Below are 13,421 nucleotides of genomic sequence, written 5' to 3'. Positions count from 1 at the left end.
CACGCTTGTTAAAGTAAAATTCAAAATCTCTGTCTCATGTCAGTAAGAGCCCCTTATATGGGACAGAGAAAAACAAAAATTTAAAGGCTATTTTTATTGCCACTAATCTCATAATCTTTTGGTTTTATATTGACTATCAGCTTTTCTTAAGGTATAAGTTTTATAAGATTTATATATACATATATATATTTAACATATAAATATATATATTACATTTTTTGTCATGATGTTAATGGTCATATAGAGTACTAACTAATTCTAGAAAAAAGGTTTTTATCTACCTTCCTGTACATGATTTTGGGTTTGAGTCTCTATCAGTTTTCTTCAATGAACCATGAGCCTAACAGCAAGCGACCTTTGAAGTTTCCAAAAGGAGGATGGGGGCCCACAACAGCAATTCCTCCAGGACTATGATAACACCACTAAGTTGAAAAACACTATCTAAAGATCGGCTTTGGACTACAAACTGTTTAGAACAATTTTGAGGTGGCTAGCTGAGAAGATCCAGCCTTACAGACTATTCTAGCCAGGACTTGAGACAAGCCCTGCACTTTCCCATTACACAGAGAATGGACAAAAATGATAAAGCTACCTCTCCCAAGACTTGACAAGTATCCTACATTTTTCTCTTCAGGATCCCCTAAAGATACAGTCACCCCAGACAGCAGAAAGTAAATTTAATAATACAATACCCATATGAAAAGAAAAAAAGGGGGATACATATGATATGATAAAAGGGTAGATATTTCCTTCTTGTGTCTCTGAAGGAGTTGAAGATTAGATATAGTTTTCTTTCTTTACCAGACACAGAAAGCAAGCTGTGATAGAAAGTAAATTAGGTACAAGTCTTTGGACTCACCAAGATAGCATAAATATAGAGTATTTTCTCTTTATTTGTCAAATGCAAATGGACTAGACATTGTTGATGTATTTATTACTTGTATATATTATAATTATTGCCTGTAGTTATTGTATTTATTGTATATAGTTTTTCTTATATTAGTTATAGCCCTTTTTTATAGACAAAAAGGGGAATTACAGTGGTATATTATTTGTGTTTTAATAAATAAAGCTTGCCTGAAGATCAGAGGGCAAAGCAGCCATACTAGTCAGCCATACAGACCAGGGAGTAGTGGCACACACCTTTAATCCCAGGACTCTGGAGACAGAGGCAGATGGATCTCTGTGAGATCAAGGCCATCATATAAGATGGAATGTATCTCAAAGAGAAACAGAGCTCACATGAAGGCGATCCCTGCACTTGGGCTCACAACGCCTTTATTCCTAGCACTAGCAAGGTGAAGACAGGAGCAAAATGTCTGGGCAGAGAGAGAAATATAGGGGGAAGAGACAGAACTCAGTGAAGTGTGGAGTGTGGGCTGTTTAATCTTCAGGATTCATGGAGACAGGATCTTGCCCATTTTTGGTCTGAGGTAGAGGTAAGAGCCAGTGGCTGACTCCTTTGTTTTTCTGATAATCAGATTGAACCCCAGTATCTGGGTTTTTATTATTCGTGCTACAGGAAGTAGTTACAGAAGAGTGCCACCAGCATTGGTGTGTATGAGACTAAGGCTTTGGACAACTGCCAATGCAAGCCGTATCTCTGAAGCTTCTGCTTTTGGACACAGCATGTCCCTTACTTTTCCACACAACCGCAGCTCAAGATGTAGCAAGTTTTAGCTCAATGGAATATGTGTAAAATGTGAACTTGTAGAGTTAATCTTAGAGTAGTTTAGGTTATCTGGTATGGCAGTACACACCTGTAAATCCTAGTACTTGAAAGTGGAGACATGAGGATCAGATGTTTAAGGCCATCCTTGGTTACACAGTGAACTGGAGGCTAGCCTGAGTTACATGAGAACCTGCCTCGAAACAAACCAAAAATAATGAAATTTGAATAATTTTAGAAAATGTATTTTTACAGATTTCTCCTGGGAAACATAAAGCCGCCATTGAAGTATATAACGAAGCAGCTAAACTTAATCAGAAAGATTGGGTAAGAAACATTTCTTCTTAGCATGTTAAATGGTTCCATTTATCAAGTGGTTTTTCTTTGGAGACAGGGTCCTATTATGTGTGTAGGCCTGGTTGGCCTCAGATTCATTATGTAGAACAAGCTGGCCTCAAACTCAAAGAGATCTGCCTTCCTTCTGCCTCTATAGTACTTGGCCCTTGTCTAGAATTCTTAGATGATCAAATTGTCTTCTTGATTCTGTTTTTAACATGATTATTTCGACATAACCGTGCAGGGCATCGTTGTATAGTTTCCAGCTGTTAGTGTTGCTATAGTTTTTCACTGCTCTGATTCTTGCTGTGATTATCCCATCTGATTTCCAAGAACTTTAGGAGTTGAGTTGCTTTACCTTTGGAATTTGAAAGCATCGGCAATAGATGTCTCATTGCACATTTCATATTTTCACCTATCTGCTTGGCAATCAGTCAGCTATTTCTTTTGCCTTTCTGTGGGTCATGACAACTTTAGGTGGCTCTTTGAGTACTTTCCTTCCACTGTCTTCCCTTTCTTATTAGTGTATATAAATTGTACAAAACAATGGGTTTCACTGTGATATTTTCTTTTTTTTTTCATTATTTAGAGAATACTTTATTAGTTTTTGTAATCAAACTCACGTAGATAAGACCTTACATATTTAATACAGTGCGTTACCCCTGTACAAATGGGAAAAAAAATTAAGTTCAACATTTCTAGACCAATATGGCTGTTAATTTCTGTACAATGCCAACTCAGCACAGTAAGCTGGGATACTTTTTTCCAAAGTTGACAGCACAGCTAAAAAAATATGGAACGCTTCACGAATTTGCGTGTCATCCTTGCGCAGGGGCCATGCTAATCTTCTCTGTATCGTTCCAATTTTAGTATATGTGCTGCCGAAGCGAGCACTCACTGTGATATTTTCATAGCTTGACCATGGTCACTTTCCCTATCCCTTTATTTCTATCATCTATTTATATAAATTTGGGATTATATGTAAGTACAGCACAAAATCAGACTAAACATTCTCTTTACAAATTAAGGTTTTTCTCCTCTATGAAAACCCATGTCACTGGTTTTGACTTTCATTTGGTAGTCCTAGGATTTCAGGGCTGAGACTGACTCATCGTTAGTAACTGATGACTGCTGCAGCTCAGAAGTATAAATTCTCAGATACGGAGCTCAAAGCAGCTAGAAAGAGCAAGCCCTGACAGAGCCTGTGCTTCAGCCACAGCTTCTGAAAGGAAGGCTAGAACATACCTTTTGAACTGGAACTCAACTAGTATAGGACTCCCTATTAGTAAATGGGAGACTCCCTAGAAAAGGAAAACAAGAGTGTGTCTCATGTCTGAGTGTGTCAGCCCTGTCTGTACACTAATTGTCACTTCCTTTCAGATACAGCAACTCTGGCTTTTAACGTACTTCTCGTTTTCTGTAATTGTATGTACGGTGTATAGTTGGATATAAATGATGTTCTAGGTTATATATGAACATTTTAGAGTCAGAAACATAAAATTAATGACTGAAACTATGAAACTAGCTGAGATAGTCATTTGGCAGTGAGTTGAGGATGGAGTTCAGGAAGAGCAGAAAAAAAGGTGGAAGATGAGTCAGGAGTGCTGGACAAAGGGAGATGAAGCCCATCTGCTGCTCTGTGGAGCTGAAAGAGCTCACCTGGGACAGCAAACAGCCAGATACCGTCTATGTGATACCTGATAAATATCTGTAGGAAATCTTTTAGGTCTACTTTCTTGTACTCATCATGATATTCCACAATCCGGTTCTAACAAGGGGATAATAATCCTGCATGCAATTGTCTTGACTTCAGAATCAACTGTTAAGTAGGGAGAATTTCCACTAATGTCAAGAGAGAAATCTGAGGCTTTGGAGATGGAATGGCATGGCAAAGGGCACATAGCGAGGCAGTGGAAGAACAGAAGTGGATTGCAGCCTGCAGTGTATGATTGCTAACTATACCTGAGATCTTTCTGCAGTGTCTACTACCTTGGCAGGATGTCCCTGGATACTGCTGTCCTCTTCTTGAAGAGACAGGATTCTGCTTTTCTTTCCACATTTCCTGTGCTGTTAGTTGTTTGAGGAATATTGATGCTATCTTCTCAATATCACCTACAGCAGTGATTCACAAGGTTAGGGGTTAATTAGTGTGCAGAGCATTAATGACTAGAAAGGTGGTGTTTCTCTTGTCTGTTCATGTACTTCTATAGCATGAAGAAATAGAATATGTGCAAGTTTTGGAGAGAAGCTTGAGTTGAAGGCACAGCCATTGGTAATGTAGACATTATTTCAATTGTGGTTTAAGAGAAATAATTTTAAAATGTGAGACCTCTATGGGACATACTAGCTTTGTTTTTGTTTTTCAGGTAAGTTTAAAACAACTTTTTAAAAAATTTACTTATTTTCCTTTTGTGTGTAGGTGCTTTGGCTGCATGTATGTCTGTGTGCAATGTGGGAAGTGTTTGCAAGGCCAGAAGAAGACATTGGATCTCCTCCAAGTGAGCTTATATATAGCTGTGAGCAAACATGTGGGTGCTAGGAACTGAACCCAGGTCTGTGGAAGAGTTGCCAGTGCTTTCAACTGTTGAGACATCTCTTCAGCCCTGAAGTTTTTTTTTTAAAAGACTAGGTCATCCCTGTCTTGAAAAAAAGAAAATAAAAAGAAAAAAATACCTTTTCATTTGAGGAACATACTGAAATATTTGTGAGTGAAATGTTACACTATTTGGTACTTGGTTATAAAATAATAGTAGATAGGATAAGGATTGGATGGTTGTCAGGCTCATGAGTCTGTGGTGTTGCTGTTTACAAACTAAAGAAAGAAGGAAAAAATCCTAACGCTGTCACTTTCTGTGTTAGGAAAACTAACTTCTCTGAGCTTCCATTTCCTATAAAACTAAAAAAACTATATTGATGTTGTAGATTTCTTGGAAAATTAAAGCAATATATATGAAAACGTCTGGCATCAAGTCTACTGTATCACAGGTCATCTAGCGCTGGTTGTCTTGTTCTGGAGATGTGGAGCATATTAACCTAGCTGTCGCTGAGCCCTGTGGTCTGTGCTCCTGAGACAGGGCTGCGTCCCCACCACTTGGAGGCCCGGGCGCTTGCTGCCTTCCAGGAACACTTTTCATACTTCTGGTTTCTTTCCTAAAACTGCTGAAGTCAGACTTATTACAAAGGAATTCCAGAGATTTCACAACACTTAGGTCAGAAGACAGATCAGTCTTAGAGTAAACTAGAATTAGAAATTGTCAGCACCCAAGGCAGTCACTGTGGATTTTTGATTCATGTTTCTTTTCTGCAGGTCAGAGGTTGGCAGACCTTTTTTTTTTTTTTTGTAAAGGACTATTTAGTATATAGTTATTACATGTATTTCTACAGTATTGCATCTTTTTACACTTACAGTTACATAACTCTGTAGTTTTAGTTCTAGTGTAGAAGAGCCATAGGAAGTCTGTATTCTGATAAAGTGTAATTTACAAAGGAAAAGAATGGATTTGCCCCACCGACCTATGCAATAGGTATCATCAGATCAGCCATAGATCTGGGAAGATTCTGTCTGCTCTTTTGCATCTTATAATTTTTTGAAAAATTATTTGTGTCTGGGTGTTTTTTGTCTCATGTCTGTCTGTGCACCACATATATGCCTGGTTCTTGGATGCCAGAAGAGGGCATGTAACTCCCTGGAACTGGAGCTGCTTTGTGGGTGTTGGAACTCAAACTCAAGTTCTCTGCAAGAACAACCAGTGCTCCTAATTGCTAAGCCATCACTCCAACCATACATTTTACAATTTTAATTAAAAAAATACATTTAGGAAATTTTTTTGTAGAATCACGTGTATTTATGAACACAAAAACCCTCAATTACAGTCTTTAGACTGCTGTGCTCTACTGCTAACTATAGCCTAACACCTAACTACCTTCCTTTCTTTTGTGCAGGAGATCTGCCATAACCTGGGAGTGTGCTACACTTACCTAAAGGAGTTCAGCAAGGTAATTCATAGAAATGGTGATGGTGGGTGACGAATCCACTGTGGTTCATTTGTCACAGAAGAGCCGCTGTCCACTGTGTCTGCAGTAGAGTTCATTTTTTTTTTTTACTTGAGGAGTAAAAATTGTCTTTTATAGTTATTGCCATATTAATACTTGTCATTACTCATTTTCCTACTTTTTTATGATTTATTTTTATTTTATGTATATTAGTGTTTTGTCTGCATGTATGGTCTGTTGTAAGGGTGTCAGATCCCTTGGAACTGGAGTTACAGACAGTTGTGAGCTGCCATATGGGTGCTGAGAATTGAACCTGGATCCATGAAAGAACAGACAGTGCTCTTAACCACTGAGCCATCTCTCTAGCCCATTTTTTCCTACTTTTGATTTTAAAAGGGGGGTGGGGGCAGGTGGTGGTGGTGGACTCCTTTAATCCCAGCACTCGGGTGGCAGAGGCAGATGGATCTCTGTGAGTTCAAGGCCAGCCTGGTCTACAAGAACTAGTTCCAGGACAGGCTCTAAAACACAGAGAAACCCTGTCTTGAAAAACCAAAAAAAGGGGAGGGGGTGGATTCTAGACTATCAGTGGTAGTCCAATTGCCTTCTCTCTACCTCCCACTAAATGTTCTAGCATAGAAACAAATCAAAAAGTGGACCTTCTCAGGCCATTGTGGCACACTCCTGAAATTTCACCAGTTGAGAGACTAATTTCAGAAGACTCTGAGTTTGAGACCAGTCTAAGGCTAGTGAGACACTGTTTCAAAGAAACGTGGGCACCTTGAGGTATAGTCATTACCATAAGAACCATCTTATGCTTTGACAACAACCAATTTTTACTTTTTGTTTTGTTTTTGTTTTTTGAGACAGGGTTTCTCTATGTAGCCCTGGCTGTCCTGAAACTCACACCAGGCTGGGCTCAAACCCAGAGATCATACTGCCTCTGCCTCCTGAGTGCCGGGATTAAAGATGCACTATCATGCCTGGCCTTGATTTTTTTCTTTTAAGGTCAATGAAAATGAATTTAGAGTGGATTAAATTTTGATTTATGGTAAGATTTTTTTCTGATACAAATTTATATTTTACTCTGAACAAATCTGTGCTCTAAGACTTTGACATAAGACAAAGCATGTTAAGATGACCTTGGTTCTCAAATTAGGGAATAGATACCTGTTTTTTTCTTTAATTAAAACTGAATTTTTTTATTTTATTATGTCTATGGTTGTTTTACTTGAATGTATGTCTGTGTACTATGTGTGTGCCTGGTTCCTTTGGAGCCTAGGACTTCAGATCCTCTGGAACTGTATTTAACATGTGGTTCTGAGCCATCAATTGGGTGTTGGGACTTGAACCCAGGTCACCTGAAAGATCAGGCAATGTTCTTAACTGATGAGCCATCTCTTCAGCCCTAGATGCATGTCTTAACTGAGGAACAGATGAAATTTTGAGAGTTCTGAAGGGTAGTGGTGGTGATTAGGTAGTTTGCTTTGTAACCTGGTGAATCAGGCTTTGTTCTTTTTTTTTACTGCCACCAAGACTGACTCTTATTAATACCCATTTAACAAGGCTTTGCAAGATTACAGTAAAACCTAGTCTATCTTTCAGGGATGTGAAAAAGATATCTGCATTATTAGCAATTAGAGTGTAAGAATTATTTTTTGTAAGACATAATAAAATATATATTCGGTGGGATACATAAGTTTTCTTGGTGAATCTATAGTTTTGTATAGCTGATTAAATTTTCTCCCCCGAGAATATTTTTATCAGGTACATTCCTGTTCATAGTATAACTAAGTTAGGGGAGAGGGAGGATTAGTCTTTGGACCTATACCGAGATGGAGAGTTATATTTAGATTTATTATAAAGCCTAATAGGCTAAAAAACACAACACCTGGCATTTATAGAAGCCCTCATTAATCAGTGAATGAGCAAAAGTTTTATCCAGCCTACTAAGATGTAGGCTTCTCCAAGCAAAAAGTTATGTTTGTTCTTTGGAGATTGAACCTAGGGCCTCCACAAGGCAGGCACAACCATAGCATTATTTTCTTTTTTTTTTTTTTTTTAAGATTTATTTATTATGTATACAGTGTTCTGGGCACCAGATCTCATTACAGATGGGTGTGAGCCACCATGTGGTTGCTGGGAATTGAACTCAGGACCTCTGGAAGAGCAGTCAGTGGCCAGTGCTCTTAACCTCTGAGCCGTCTCTCCAGCCCCCTAGCATTATTTTCTTACTAACTCTGGTATAGCAGGCATCTAGACCAGCAGGCACTCAATGAGTACTTGTTGAATGAATAAATAAAAACAACTTTTGTATTCATTTGTTTTCATATTATCGAGGAAAACAAGGCCTAGCTGGAAAATGTTGTGCAGGTAGTCAGGAGTGTAGGTGGAATCGAATTTGCTGTGGTATTCTATACTGCACTATGATGTCCCTTTGGGGTTATGAAGTTGAAGTCATAGGTGTAAATGTCAAACAGAAAACATTCAAAAACTTGATTTTATCTTGTATGAACTCAGCAAGACCAGCTAGGCTATGCTTGGGTTTAGGTGGCAAAAGCTATTTTCTGAGACAAGGTATTCCCACATAAGAACACCAAAGGCCTGCCTTTGCATTCACCACAGAAAACCACTGTCCTCCAATGGTATTGACTTGGTTATATTTACTCCATTAACCTTTAATTAGGCACAAGACCAATTGCACAGTGCCCTCCAGCTTAACAAGCATGATCTGACTTACATAATGCTGGGGAAGATCCACTTACTGGAGGGAGACTTGGACAAAGCCATTGAGATCTACAAGAAAGCAGTGGAGTAAGTGTTTCTTTCTCTTAGATTCTAACCAGCATGTCCTCCCTTTTAACATTGCAACACGAAATTATCACCTACAAAGTTCACCCTCAAGAGCTGCACAGTTGAATAACAAAAAATTGTACACACACGAAAAAAATCTTAGTTTATTGTAAGTCTGCTATTTTTGTTGGAACACATTCATAGCTATTATGGAATGCATGCAGCCCAGGGGCACAGGTTGGGCACACCTACTGGAAGCAATGAGAAAAGCAATGGAACAGATACGTAAACTCTTAGAATAGATGGTTTCTTTCTTCTATAACACTGTCTACTCGAGGCTAGCTGCTTCATAGGCCAACTTGGGATTTAGGTTCCTTAGGTGTTTTTTTTCCCCACTTGCATGTTTAAAGCTGAGTAACTAATTATAACATGTGTTCCAGGCCATATTGAAGGAAGATGATACTGGAAGCTAAATATGGAGTAAGCATCTCTAGTTTTAAATAACCCTAAAATTGCACACTTTTTGAAATTAGGTAGGAACACACAGCTGCAGGGGAAGTGGGCTGGCATGCACTCAACAAGAATTTGGGGTCAGCTGGCAGTGTGATTATCTAGTATAATACTTTATAGCAGATCCTATGTTCCTAGAGATCATATTAGGAACAGAAATCTCTTAACACAGTAATAGACATCTGGCTTGCTTTTTTTTTTTTTCGAAGTGATTTTATTGCTCGTGTAAACAAGAGAATTTATGCCACTAAAGCAGAGGCTGTGGATGACTCATATTTCCAGCTGGGTGGGAGGACCCGCTTGGTCTTATAGTAATGAGCCAGCCGGTGAATTCTGCTCTTTATCAGAATCAGGAGGAATTTAGCATCCTTGTCCTTTCTGTTCCTCTCAAGATGCTTTCGGACAGCGACTGCCTTCTTAATCAAATGGTAGAGGTCCTCAGGGAGATCAGGAGCAAGGCCTTTGGACTTAAGGATTCTCAAGATTTTATTACCAGTCACAAAACGGACCTGGGCCACACCGTGCGAGTCCCTCAGGATCACACCTATCTGGGAGGGAGGGAGGCCTTTCTTGGCCAGTTTGTAAATCTGTTCCTTCACGTCGTCAGAGGTCAGCTTCAGCTACGTGGGGACGCTTCAGCGATAGGGCAGCGCCGACTGGGACAGGCCCTTCCCAGGAGCGTGCATGCCACCCATGATGGCGGAGGTCTGGCAGCAAAGAGCGACATCTGGCTTTCTTAGTCTAAGACCAATATGTTTTGTGTTACTGATATTCTGGTTTTTTATGCTGAGGATAGAAATTTGCCTAATCAAACACAAATGCTAAAACTGAGCTGCATTCGCTGCATTCGCTGCATTCCAGTCCCAATATCATGGGTTTTGTTGTTGCTGTTTTTTAAAACGTATCACTGGGTAGTCTAACTTGTTGATAATGGATAACTGAATTTCTCATGCCACTGTCCCAAGTTCCCTCTCTGGGGACATATGAAATCTTGTCTTTTCTGTGTGTTATTACCTTGTTTTGTTTATTTATTTTGAGATGGGATCTCAATATGTAGCCCTGACTGCCTTGAACTTGCTATGTAGACGAGGTTGGCCTGGAACTTACAGAGATCCACCTGCCTTTGCAACTGACTTGTTTCTTTTAAATAGGACAGTTGTAGTCAAATGCTCAGGTGTCTTGTTTGATCACAGAATAGAATATGTGTGACTCCTGGACTAAAATTTGGAACTGGTGCAGTGTACTGGTCACTTTTTAGCTTTGTCGCCCACAGGATGAACTTCCTGGCTATATTAATCATAGTGCTGTTTTCTGCATTTTATTTAACCACATTTTGTGACAGAAAAATCTCTTGTGTTTGGTAAGGTACAGTAATTTCTTTTTCTTTCTTTCTTTCTTTTTTTTTTTTTTTTTGTTTGTTTGAGACAGGGTGTAGCCCTAGCTATCCTGAAACTTCCTCTGTAGAGCAGGCTGACTTGAACTCAGAGATCCATCTGCCTCTGCCTCCTGAGTGCTGGGATTAAAGGCCTGCACCACCACTGCCTAGTGCTATAGCAATTTCTATCATCAAAATGGCAGGCTTCTGTGGTCAGGTTAGAAGGAGCCATAGAACAAGTCAAAGGCTCCTGTAATGCTGGAAAGTAGGCCTGTTCCTGACCCTTATCCTATATAAGGTAGCGTTTTGAGTTAGTGCACATGAACCCCAGTGAGGGTAGTGACAGTGACCACTCAAAAGATTTGAGTCACTTGGCTTTCCAGAGGACAAAACTAGACTGTTGAATATTTGAGAAGGTAGGTTCAAGACCCAAAGCTTTGGAGAAGACTGTTCTTAGGTGGGGGATAGATACTGATGGAATCAGAAGAGTAGGAAGCACAAGTTACATATGTGGTTTGGGAAGGGACATGATCAAAATGTATACTTACCACAAAAAGTGAGAGGCAAATTTTCAATTTCACTGAGTTTGCCAGTTCCCACATGGGTTGGGTTTTAGCTCTGCAGGTTCTGTACTTCCTACAGGGAACAAGCATCCTTCCTTCCTTCCTTCCAAGCATGAAACAGCTCCTTGCTCTTTGTTGCGTTAGCCATTGACACTGATGATCCTATATTCAGATGGTCTCAACCCTGGCTTTTTGACAAAGACAGGTATCAGTGAGAGAGACCAGTGTCTAAGTCTTTCCAAGGGCTGGTATGTTTAGTTTGTTTAGTTTGGCAAGTTAGTTTAGAGAGCACAGTGTCAGGGGCCTTGGAGTCCTAAATGACATAGGAAGTAGGCTGCCTACCATTGTAAGCATAGGGAAAGGGGCAGAGAGACTTCTCAATAGAAGGATTAGCATATTGTGTCCTGACTGACTTGGCTTATGCTTAATTCTTTTCAGTGTGATGATTCATTCTTCGCAGTTCTTTTTTAAGGTTGCTGTTGATTCAAAAGAAAAGCTCTGGGTGGGTGGTGGTGGTACACACCTTTAATCCCAGCACTCGGGATGCAGAGGCAGGTGGATCTCTATGAGTTCGAGGCCAGCCTGGTCTACAAGAGCTAGTTCAAAGACAGGCTCCAAAGCTACAGAGAAACCCTGTCTTGAAAAACCAAATTTTATATATATATATATATATATATATATATATATATATATATATATGGAGAGAGAGAGAGAGAGCGAGAGAGAGAGAGAGAGAGAGAGAAAGAGAGAGAGAGAGGAGAGAGAAGCTTTGAAAAGGAGTCTGGAGTCTAAGTCCCATCTCATTGTGCTGAGCAGGTCTTCTCTGTTGCCAGGATTGAGATGTTTTGCTTTTGAAGGAAATTGCCAAACTACCCTCAGAAGTTCATTTGGGAAAGAAAGGGGTTTAATAAAGGGTCCTGGGTGTTGGCAGTGGGGCAGATGGCTGTATAAGTCTTTATCTCATAGCCATGGTTTCCTTGTGAGCATCTCTCTGTTACAGGTTCTCGCCAGAAAATACAGATCTTCTTACAACTCTGGGATTACTCTACTTACAGGTAATGAAAACTTTTTTCACACACTGGCGTTAGAAATGCTTCAGGGTTTGTATCTGTGATGGTCTCTTTCATGTCTCTCTGTGGCACATTTTACTAACAGTCACAGTGCAGTGCGCACATGAACCTTGGTTTGTTTTACATACTTATTGCTAGAAGAACTGACATTGGCTCTCAAGTCATAATTCTGTTTCAGTCTAGTATAATAGCAACACACACACACACACACACACACACACACACACACACACAAGACAGCTGTATGGTTGGAGGCTATCATCTTATTGTTGTGGGGAAGAAGGAGAATCTGACATACTTTACTGTTTTGTGGGACTTTGAGGCCAAGATTGTTCTGCTGGTTCATCTTGCTAGCCAAGGTCCTGCAGGAGAGAGAAGCAAGAGAAACCTCCCCTTCCTTTCAGATTCCTAAATGTGGATGGGGCTGTTAAGTCTGCTACTTCTGTCCACTTGAGTCCCCGAAGCCCCAGGTCTCTGAGCTGTCTTACCCTGCCTACCTGACAGGTCCCTGCTCAGCCTGTGTGTCTCTAAAGTAGCTTTTATAACTACTGCTTTAAGAACAACCAAGAGTTTAGCTTTGGACCCGCTGGGCTTTGGCTTGTGAGCAGGCCCAAAGGGACATGAAGCTTACTATCACAGTCCTAGTCAGGAGGCATTAATATGGATCAGAATGAGTGTTTCTGAAATGGTTTTTTAGCAAAAGGTACTTTAACCTTATCAGGAGAAAAAAATAAGACAATCTCACAAATATGGAGATGTGCATTTTATTTGGTATACCCACTTTATTTTTATTATTAATTATTATTATGATTTTGGGGGTGGGCAGGGTCAAGAAAACTCACAAATGACTGCATGTTTCCATTCAGGGAACAGTTGGCTAGACTCCTGAACGTCACATCACCCCCTGAGGTAAATTCTTTGGTTTGCTTTCTTTCAAGCTCGGTGTTTACCAGAAGGCATTTGAACATCTTGGGAATGCACTGACTTATGACCCTGCCAACTACAAGGTATTGCAGGCTGTGGAACTACAGAGCCTTCCTGTGCATGGTCCCATGACCTCTAGAGGTGATCAGACCCTAGGGAACAGAAGATGGGTTTCTCATTTCAAATACCCA

At 40.0% G+C, this 13,421-nt stretch overlaps 2 protein-coding genes and 1 non-coding gene across 3 annotated transcripts in view; 1 reads left to right on the top strand and 2 right to left on the bottom strand.

The window, feature by feature from the left end:
- The window catches only part of Bbs4 (Bardet-Biedl syndrome 4), a 44,465-nt gene that overhangs the window by 20,674 nt on the left and 10,370 nt on the right, over nucleotides 1-13,421 (top strand). Inside the window, 5 exon segments of the mRNA XM_038322792.2 lie at nucleotides 1,925-1,996; nucleotides 5,948-6,001; nucleotides 8,682-8,809; nucleotides 12,237-12,291; nucleotides 13,245-13,313. Of these exon segments, the coding sequence (XP_038178720.1) occupies nucleotides 1,925-1,996; nucleotides 5,948-6,001; nucleotides 8,682-8,809; nucleotides 12,237-12,291; nucleotides 13,245-13,313 (378 nt within the window).
- On the bottom strand, nucleotides 2,793-2,899 carry LOC119810988. The gene has a single exon (XR_005284909.1). It is a non-coding gene; the product is annotated as a U6 spliceosomal RNA (small nuclear RNA).
- LOC119809725 (40S ribosomal protein S13-like) lies at nucleotides 9,538-9,993 on the bottom strand. Its single transcript, XM_038322791.1, is given in 1 exon segment — nucleotides 9,538-9,993. A coding segment is annotated over 1 exon segment (456 nt).

Source organism: Arvicola amphibius, chromosome 3 (assembly GCF_903992535.2).
Source record: "Arvicola amphibius chromosome 3, mArvAmp1.2, whole genome shotgun sequence".
Lineage (NCBI taxonomy): Eukaryota > Metazoa > Chordata > Mammalia > Rodentia > Cricetidae > Arvicola > Arvicola amphibius.
Note: the sequence above shows the minus strand (reverse complement) of the source record. Positions and strands in the feature narration are given on the sequence as shown.